At 38.7% G+C, this 10,962-nt stretch overlaps 1 protein-coding gene across 2 annotated transcripts in view; it reads right to left on the bottom strand.

The window, feature by feature from the left end:
* Nucleotides 1-340: 340 nt before the first annotated feature.
* Nucleotides 341-10,962, bottom strand: part of PTPRG (protein tyrosine phosphatase receptor type G) — a 727,870-nt gene continuing 717,248 nt past the window's right edge. For both annotated transcript variants that reach the window (XM_077451904.1, XM_077451902.1), the window contains one exon: nt 341-3,622. In XM_077451904.1, coding sequence (XP_077308030.1) covers nt 3,482-3,622 — 141 coding nt within the window. In that variant the 3' untranslated portion in view covers nt 341-3,481. The remainder of the gene's footprint in view (nt 3,623-10,962) is intronic.

The raw sequence follows: 10,962 nt of genomic DNA, 5'->3' as shown, positions 1-10,962 counted from the left end.
TCTCAAGTTAAGGTAGTTGCCTTTTAAATTATCTGAGTGTGTTTTTTCAGAAAAGAACAATTCTCATAATGACTTAATGTTAAGCACATGTTTTATGTAATGTCACAATGTCAGTTCAGCATCATTCATTTGCTTAGTAAAGTGTACTATAAAGATTCACTCCTACTAAGAAACTGACTCCTATATAGAACTGTCCACTGTAAGGATACACCCCGTCATGTCATCTGGAGCTACGGTCATCACTGACAAGAGAGCTGTTTCAGGACAGAATGGATGCCTCCATTGTTCGTAGGCCACAGTCATGTATTACAGAAAAAAAAACAACAGACACAGACAAGAATTTCCAAACAATAATATATATAAAATTGAGTATCACCATTACACCTTGACATGGTATCCATTAAGCAACTGCAACGATTATGTGGAGTACAGTCTGAATTTTTACAAATGTTAAATTATTTAGAAGCCACAATTCATTCTACATTTAAAACTCCTTTCATTATTCCAAATGTCATGCTTGTTCAACATTTATGACAATACCACTTCCCCTGAGAAATAGTTTGGCCACCAAAGTTTTTGGCCACCAAGGTTACTCAATTTTATGTTTTATTCAAGTGCTTCTCAGAATCAAATATTACATTCATCCAAAAACAAAATGGTACATATTTGGGTGGACACCAGTAGATTTAACCATCTACTGGTTTCTTATACCTATGAGAGCGTTTATAAGCAAGATTCGCTTGCTACAATTTTAAGCATAAGAATTCTGAATGAAGAATCTGGCAGTTGAACAGAGACCCCCCCCCCCAAATATAATGTCCAGGGCAGGGGAGCAAGGCTAAGAACACACAGCATAGTTCCAGAGGCAATTCATTTCGTTTTGGGTAGGGCAACCCTTCCAGAGGCCCCTGTCAGAACATCCTTTGTCTTGCAGAGCCAATGCTCCTATTCTCTGGCTCCTGAAAGCACTGTAGTTGTTCTCTATGATGGAGGTGGGATCTGACCTAGAAATACTGCCATTTTGAAGAGCCAGGCAACAGTAGTCTTCAGAGTCTTGGCTGAGATAGACAGCCACCACCCAAACAGGCTCCCTTTGTTCTCAACTAGATGATAATAACTGGACAAATTAACTTTGGGTTGGTTCACTTTGACTTTTCATACTAGTTAAGATTCATTTTTCCATCCCTTTGCTTTATCAGACAGGAGTTTACAGCTGTCCATCAGGTTCATCAAATGCTACAGTATACAATTGGCAGGCTATTAATAATGATTGGGGTTAACTGTGGGAAAACAGCTGGTTCCTGGAGGGTAGGTAGCTTGACAAAGGGCACAGAGACATCTGTAATGTTAATATTTTTGACTCATTTCAAAAGGATTGGCACTACTTTTTATGGTATTTTCATCATACTATGATATAAAGGCTTTTCCCTAATTTAGACGGTTGTCATTTTTTTAAAAAACATTTTTTTACAAAAATTCCACATTAGCCCCCACAGACATTGTATCTCCATTTTAACACACACACAAAAAAAAGAGCATGTATCCAAAGAGAGCTATTGTATACTGTCACAAATTCATACAACTTTTAGCGCCCTTTGCAAAAGGAATGCACCCTGATTGCCCCGCATTTGATGCCAGTGTATTGAGAACCAAAGTTACTGGGAAGAAACAAAAGAAGTAGGGTGGACACTAATCTATTCCATGCCATCACTAATGTCTGCATTAGTGGCCATGGGAACAGGAAGTCAGTGATATGAATTTAACATGTGCCAATGGAGGAGACTACGACCGGTTGTTCTGGGAACACTCTGAGAGAACATGGTCCACTGTTGTCACTATGAAGAAGCTGGTCCAGAGCAATGATGTACAGCTTATGCGGAAGCCAGTGCATGTAGAAAGGAAGTGGCAAAAAAAAAAAAAACAGATGAGGGGAATAGCACTGAGATTCCAAAAAAAGGGATGACCAAAAGGTGAAAACTGTATTTTCTAAATCTCTTGATGTCAATAAAAACACATGCTCTATGGCTCCTTAGAATTGTTGGCAAAGTTCTAAATGGAACTGGCTAGCTCTTAAATGTGTCTTTCATCCGTTATGGAATCTACATGCGCTGTATGAATTCACATAGTCAGGTAGTCAGGACTAGCCAGTACCAAAACAAGTACCGTGAGACCTGTGTACTTCATCACATGACTGTGTATTAAATGAGTGGTTCCAAATAAGACTAAATTAGATGCTCTTTGGAAATTACAGAAACGTGGTCACAGTGTGGGTGCTGTCACAAACACTAATTGCATTTGCTGTCCATCTGTGTACATACCTTTAGGGCTAAAACATGCCTCATATGAGTTGGTGTGCATTTTAAATAAGCTGTAAATGCGAAGCTGACTAAACACTCTATTTAGGCCGCGGCAAACACTCAGACGTAGTAAAACCGAAGCAGAATTTTGATAAAAAATAAGTTTATCATTTTGCGTAATGAATTAAACAGAACTTTTGCTGCAAATGAGAAACCAAAGCTAGTGCTCATTTGGGTTCACAGAAGGAAGTAAAATACAAATTACAATATATAAAAAAAAAAAAAATACATAATACCCAAATTTCAGTTTATAACAAAAGGATGGCGTGTGAACAGAACCAAAGTAAAAACTATACATCACATGATCAGGTGACAAAGTGTTCAGGAGTGAATGGAATGCCTTGTAGTAAGTGTCCCAGAGCAGAGCATATATTAATAATGTGCTAATGTTGCGATTAAATAAACACTTAGGCAAAGAAATTGGTCACCCAAGTTGCAGAATAATAAGCCTGCTTTCATGACCCCGTGGGGTGGACTTGTGGGTTAATCTGTTCCTTACACTTGACCTTGTTATATGCAGCATTGCACTGATGGCGCCGTTTGCTTGGGTGCCGGTCCCATAATTTAAAAAAACCTTTGCCAGTCAGGAAACGAAGCATCATCTTCCTGACTTGCCTGACACCTGGTTTTGTTGAGCCCTACCCATGAAACCGCAGAGGCAAAAGTCACAAGTTCCTAGTCAACTGATATGCTGAATATCGCTTCAGCACACAAAGTGGCGCCTGCGACGTGTGTGGCCGACAGGAGCATTTTAAAAAGAACTTAAAAAATTAAAAAAATTCAGTTTAAAAGAGCATGAGTTGGATCTAGGGAATGTTCTTATTGGGCTTTTGCCGTTTCCTACAGCGGTTATAGGCAGTAACACTGATCATATAGTGCAAAACTAGAGAAAATTGCGTTTCACCAAGTGAAATGAACAGAGGTGCAAATGCTCAGTAGGATACCATTAAGACATAAAATGGCAAAAAATAAATATCAAAATTTTATCAGTGTAAAAAAGTAATTGGGTTATTGTATAACCTATATAGTCTGGCAAATAAAAGGCCTCGAAAAAAGTCCACTCTGTCTCTAGAAGGTCAGAAGTTTTACAAACGTAGTGCCTTTTTCCTCTGGTGAGCTGCAGCCTAAACGAGAGACTCCATGCTCTGTGAGGGGTCCGATTCGTCGCTGACCAGAATGGATCCGTTTTTGTCCAATGCCATGGGGCCATTTTCCTTTGTACTGACCAAACTTAGCATCGCTTTATAGAGGAATTGGTACTGCTCCTGTGTAGAACGGAGTAAAACAAAATGTTAACATCAGGAAGTAATGCTTCTGTGCAGAAAACAGTAAAGCAATACATTAGAGACTGGAACTACTTCTGTATATGCAGTTCACTGAGCAATTGCCTCATCTACAACAATAAAGCAATAAATATGACTAACTGGTACTGTTCCTTTAGAGACTAAAGTAAAGCAAGATACTGAGAAACTGGTACTACCCAGTCTACAAAATAGTAAAGAAGCATACCAAAGAATTTGTACTACTCCCATATAGGAATTATAAAGCAACACAGTGGGGTGGATTTACTGAAGGCAGACTGTGCACTTTGCAAGTGCAGTTGCTCCAAAGCTTAGTAAATAAGGGTTCGTTCTGTTGACTTCCATCATCCAATCATGTTCATGTTTTAAAAAAAAAAAAAAATTGCTTGCATGTGATTGGGTATTATTTGCAAGATGAAGCTTCAACTCATTTACTAAACTCTGGAGCAACTGCACTTGCAAAGTGCTCCGTCTGGTACTGCTCCTGTGCAGAAAAACACTATAAGGAGAACTTGTACTACTCCTGTATAGGAAATAGTAAAACAGAGGAACTGTTACAGTATACAGTTATAGTATACTGAGCAACTGTTATTGGTCTAGTAATATCTTGAGGAACTGTCACTGCTCCTGTATAGAAAACAAAAAAATTAAATGTCAAAAAGTTAATTGATTTCAGAAATTCAATTCAAAAAGTGCAATATGTATCATATATTATACAGGGATTCATTACACGCAGAGTGATGTATTTCAAGCATTTCTTTTAATTTTGATGATTATGGCTTACAGCTACCGAAAACCCAAAATTCAGTACTTTAGAAAATTAGAATATTGTGAAAAAGTTCAATATTGTAGACTCGTGGTGTCACACTCTAATCAGCCAATTAACCACTTAAGGACCAAGGCTCTTTTTGAGATTTGTAAGTTAAAAACATTTTTTTTGCTACAAAATTACTTAGAACCCGCAAACATTATACATTTTTTTGTAACACCCTAGAGAATAACGTGGCGGTCGGTGCAATACTTTCTGTCACACCATTTGTGCAGCGGTCTTACAAGTGCACTTTTTTGGGAAAAAATACACGTTTTTGAATTAAAAAAAATAAGACAACAGTAAAGTTAGCCCACTTTTTTTAGAGTGTGAAAGATAATGTTATTCCGAGTAAATTGATACCCAACATGTCACGCTTAAAAACTGCACCCACTCGTGGAATGGCGACAAACTTTTACCCTTAAAAATCTCCATAGGCGATGTTTAAAAAAATTCTACAGGTTGCATGTTTTAATTTACAGAGGAGGTCTAGGGCTAGAATTACTACCGATCATGTGTGGTTTTAACACTGTTTTCATATGCTTCTTATTTATTTTAACTTTTATTTTTTATTTTTACACTGTTCTTTAAAAAAAAAAAATGTGTCACTTTAAACTTCCCTTGTAATAGAAAAAAAAAGCATGACAGGACCTCTTAAATATGAGACATGGGTCAAAAAGACCTCAGATCTCATATTTACACTAAAATGCAATAAAAAACAAATAAAAAAAATGGCCCTTTAAGAGCTATGGGTGGAAGTGACGTTATGACATCATTTACACCCTGTAATGGTAGGGAGACGAGTGGGGGCCACCTTCCCCTCACTCGTCTCCATACCCAGCAAGGGATACCATCCTATCCCCTCCGCTGCTGCCTCCGGTAAGCGACAGAGGGCACCGGAGCGTGGCGGGAGGGGGGCCTTCTCCTGCTGCCGTTAAAAGCGATCTTGCGTCGAATCTGCCACAGAGACCAATCTTATCGGAAAGCAGACCCCCGGCCGAAGAAGAGGATACCGGGGGTTATGACAGCTAGCTGCTGCCATAACAACGATATTCCTCTTCAAAGTTAGGACGTATATCGGCATGCTGTGGTCCGTAAGTGGTTGACTCAAAACACCTGTAAAGGTTTCCTGAACCTTTAAATGGTCTCTCAGCCTGGTTCAGTAGGTTACACAATCATGGGGAAGACTGCTGACTTGACAGTTGTCCAGAAGATAGTCATTGACACCCTCTAAAAGGAGGGTAAGTCACAAAAGGTCATTGCTAAAGTGGCTGGCTATTCAGAGTGCTGTATCCAAGCATACTAATGGAATGTTGAGTGGAAGGAAAAAATGTGCTAGAAAAGGGTGCACAAGCAACAGGGATAACGGCAACCTTGAGAGGATTGTGAAGCAAAGGCCAATCAAGACTTTGGGGGAGATTCACAAGGAGTCAGTGCTTCAAGAGCCACCACACACAGATGTATCCAGGACATGGGCTACAACTGTCGCATTCCTTGTGTCAAGCCACTCCTGGACCAGAGTCAATGTCAGAAACTTCTTACCTGGGCTAAGAAGAAAAAGGACTGTACTGTTGCTCAGTGGTCCAAAGCCCTCTTTTCAGATGAAAGTAAATTTTACATTTCATTTGGAAATGAAGGTCCCAGGGTCTGAAGGAAGAGTGGAGAGGCACAGAATCCAAGTTGTATGAGGTCCAGTGTGAGGTTTCCACATTCAGTGATGACTTGGGGAGCCGTGTCATCGGCTGGTGTTGGTCCACTGTGTTTTATCAAGTGCAAAATCAGCACAGCCCTCTATCAGGAAATTCTAGAGCATGCTTACCTCTGCTGACCAGCTTTATGAAGAAGCAGATTTTGTTTTCCAGCAGAACTTGGCACCTGCCCACACTGCCAAAAGTACCAATACCTGGTTTAACGATCATTAAATCACTAGGCTTGATTGGCCCGCAAACTCGCCTGACCTAAACCCTATAGGGAATCTGTGGGATATCATCAAGAGGAAGATGAGACACACCAGATCCAACAACGCAGATGAGCTGAAGGCCACTATCAAAGCAACCTGGGCTTCCACAATACCTCAGCAGTGCCACAGGCTGATCGCCTCCATGCCATGCCATTTTAAATGCAGTAAATCATGTAAAAGTATACATTGAGTGCATACTACCCTGTACATGGACATATGTTTCAGTAAGCAAAACTTTTTTGTATAAAAAATCCTTTTCTTGTATTGGTCTTATACAATATTCACATTTTCTGAGTTATTGAATTGTAGGTTTTCACTAGCTGTAAGCCAATAATCAACCAAATGAAAAAAAGAAATGCTTGACATATATCACTCTGCGTGTAACGCATTTATATAAAATATACGAGTTTCAATTTTTGAATTGAATTACTGAAATAAATGAGCTTTTTGACGATATTCACATTTTTTGAGATGTACCTGTATATAAGTGTACTGTTCTAATATAAAACACAGTAAAGCACCTGGTACTGCTCTGGTTAGAAAGAACCAACAGACTATATTATCATGAGCGGAAACTACTATTCCTATAAAGAAAATACTAGAGCAATATGCTGAGCAAACTGGCATTTCTCTAGGAAAAACATAGTAAAGTAATACACTGAGGAACTGGTACTACTCCTGTTTAGAAAACTATAAAGTAACATACTGAAGAAATGCCACTGTTTCAATATAGAATACAGTATATCAATACATTAAAGTGGTTGTAAACCTGTCATGAAATTTGAGCAAAGCACATATCTGCAGTGTTCCCTTATCTCTCTCCAAAGCTCTAAGTGTCATTTCTCTCTGATGCTTCATTATCAGCATGAGTCACTTTTGAAAAGTTTTCTCAACACATGAGATACATTTGTGTTGGGAGGGGGGGAGAGCTCAGAACCGATGCTTGTCTATTCACAACACAGTTTTTCTGCTGTGTGGAAGGGGTGTGTGCCTTTCCTCCAATCAGCTCTCACACAGTGAAACTGCAGTCTCTCTGCTCTCTTCTCTGTGCTGCAGACAGATGTAGAGTTTTTTTAGCACTATCTACACTTTTTAAGTGATGTAGAGAAGAAAAGACTGCAGATAAACAGGTAAAAAATATGTAACAGGATTTGTTTCATCTCAGGCTGTTCACTTCACTGGGTATATGTGAGGGTTTACAACCACTTTAAGGAACTGATGTGGAGCTCGAGGATGGAGGAATCTCTGAATGTACTACACTTTATGCAGATGACATGTACATATCTTTTTGCAAGATCCAGGTCCATCCTTATGAGCAGTTCTTGACATATGAATGACGTTTGCATGGTTTTCAGGTCTCAAAGTCAATTGGACTAAGTTGACTGTGATGTCAGTTGATGCTGGGGCACATATGCGGATCCTACTATCCCTATTGTATGGGTATCTAGATTTACTTATCTGTGTATGCAGATATGATCTAGAGTGGGGGACTATTTCGCACAATTTACTAACTTTGATTCCCATGGTTAAGAGTAGCTTGGAGGCCTGGCGAAAATTTACCATTATCGTTAATTGGAAGAGTGAATCTTCTCAAAATGAAAATCCTACCATTATTTTTATATTTCCTTCGCAACTCTCAGATATGGGTTCCATGGACTTACTGTAAATGCATTGATAGGCTCTTTAGTTCATTTTTATGGCTTCGGCTGCATCCTAGGATCAGTAACTGCACTTTACAAGAGCCATCAGGACAAGGGGTCTAGCGCTGCCTAACCTTTATACAGTGCCTTGAAAAAGTATTTATACCATAACATTTTCCACATTTTGTCATGCTACAACCATAAAGGTAAATGTATTTTATTGGAATTGTATGTGATAGACCAACACAAAGTGGCACATAATTGCGAAGTGAAAAGAAAATGATGAATGGTTTTCAATTTTTTTTACAAATAAATATGTGAAATGTGTGGTGTGCATTTGTATTCAGCCCCCCTGAGTAAATACTTTGTAGAACCACATTTCACTGCAATTATAGCTTTGAGTCTTTTTGTATAGTCTAGTCTTCATGACCTGTTGAGCCTGGGTATGCCCAATAAGGCTCTGTGTTGTATGTCATACCCTTTTTTAAAAACTAATAAAAATAATTTTCAAAAACAAAAAGGGAACCCCTAAAGCAATATATTAACCATTGCCGACCACCTAACCATAAATGTACTTTATTACTTTGACGTTAAATATCAACTAGCTGCCATAACCATGGTATCTTTCGGTCAGGCTTTCATATAAAAATTGGCCCCGGCATCGGATTTGCCGCGGGATCAATTTTATAGCCAGCGGGAGAGGTGCACCCCCACCCGCCACTTCCCAGCTGTCTGAGCTTACCAGAGCCGTAGGTAAACCTGGAGCTGATCCTCTTAATGCCTGGGCAGGAAGTCTAGTGAGGGCAAGATAGCCCCCACTCGGCTCTATGCCCTTGGAGGACCAGAGCGAACTCGGACGTCACTTTCGCCTCCCAGGCTTAAAAGGATTTTTTTTCCCTTTCTAAATTCAAAATTACTGTTTTTTTTTGCTTTTAAAGGTAAATCAGATATCTGGTGTTTTTTTGACCACAGGTCTATTAATTAAGAGGACTTGTCATGCTTATTTCTATTACAAGGGATGTATACATTCCTTGTAATAGGAATAGAAGTGATACATAAAAAAATAAATAAAGGGACAGTGTAAAAATAAAAAGTAAAGTAAATAATGAAAAAAAAAATTTTTTTAAGCACCCGTCCCTCTGAGCTCACGCGCAGAAGCGAATGCATTCGTAAGTTGCACCCGCATATGTAAACAGTGAGAGCAAAAATTCTAGCACTAGACCCCCTCTGTAGCTCTAAACAGGTAACACCTGTAAACATTTTTAAAGCGTCTCCTATGGAGATTGTTAAGTACCGCAGTTTGTCGCCATTCCACAAGCATGCTCAATTTTAAAGCATGACATGTTAGATGTCTATTTACTCTGTGTAACATCATCTCACATTGTACAAAAAATTGGGCTAACTTCATTTTTTTTTTTTTCACTAAAGTGTATTTTTTTCCCCAAAAAATTGCATTTTAAACACTGCTGCACAAACACAGTGTGACATAAAATATTGCAACAACTGCCAGGGTTTATGCTTAAAAAAATATACAATGTTTGGGGGTCCTAAGTAATTTTCTAGGAAAAATACACATTTTTTTTACTAGTAAGCATCGAATGTCAGAAAAAGGCCTGGCCTTGAGGAATTGGTACTACTCCGGTATAAAAGATAGTAAAATAATATGCTAAGGAACTGTTACTGTACAGAAAATAGTAGCGTAATGCACAAAGAAACTGGTACTGCTACGCTAAATAAATTGTGCCGCAACATACTTAGGATCTGATACTGCTCTAGTATATAACACAATAAAGCAATACTAAATGAGGAACTGTTCATGCTCCTGTATAGAGAATAATAAGGCAATATATTGAGAAACCATTACTGCTTTTGTAGAGAATACTTGTAAAAGAATACATTGCCTTACTTTGTAAACTATAAACAAAAAAACAACAACATTTTGATCAGTCACACATTGTACCAAAATAAAGTCTCATTAAAATCTAGAGATGAAGAAAAGCACGCATGAGAGTAAGCACACCAACTGGTTTATATTCATTTGTATAGCGATTTCTTATCCGTTTCATCCGAATATGTATGAACACTTCTGAGCATTCTCATCTATGTTAATAATATTTGGAAATATACATTACATTTTTGGACTTTCTTCTAATCTGGTTTCCTGCTGCATGCCTCTGGATACCTATCAAACCCTAGACAGCTGTATATCTGTAGGAACACTGGGCAATATACAGGCTGCATTTGAGACATTATCCCTTATGCCTGTTCCGACAGCATCATTATTCTTTACCTTATTAAATATGCTGGCTAGCTTATGCGGCTTGTGATTAATCACTCCCATGGACCTGAATAGCCCAAACGAGCATTTACAGGTTTTTGGGAGATTTCTCTCTGTTTTGTTCTAATTAAAAGATCTGTTTAAAGAAGACTGAAACATCCCTTTGTCGGCAGAAGCTGGCAAGTTAAAGGAGTAGGCATATGGGAGCCGCTGTTGCCAACTTGGGTTATAAAGCTGCAAGCGCTAGGATTGTCATCCTTATCCTTGCTTAATTTCTTAATGTCCCGAAGCAGGCAGCCCAATTCTATCTAAAACATACCTTTCCTCTGGACTCCTCGCCATATACATACTTTTTTCCAAGGGGTCCTCTTAATTTTCCTTTGGAAGTAAACTGATCCTGAATGCTATTAGTACCAATTAATAACATGCTGACATTCTCTGCAAGTCCAGGTCCTCTTGAAGAAGCGCACCCAAGGGATAGGTCCTTGATGCCCATGGAAGTGCATCAATTAAGCGGAAAAAGGATATAATGCGAATATTGCAGTGAGAGATGCATTTTTTGTTTTAACAATGGATATCCTAATTATTTCCGAAAAAAATAATAATTATTCTAGCTGG

The sequence above is a fragment of the Lithobates pipiens genome, unplaced genomic scaffold (genome assembly GCF_037356315.1).
Source record: "Lithobates pipiens isolate NorthernLeopardFrog02 unplaced genomic scaffold, aLitPip1_a1.2 Scaffold_23, whole genome shotgun sequence".
NCBI classification, from domain to species: Eukaryota; Metazoa; Chordata; class Amphibia; order Anura; family Ranidae; genus Lithobates; species Lithobates pipiens.
Note: the sequence above shows the minus strand (reverse complement) of the source record. Positions and strands in the feature narration are given on the sequence as shown.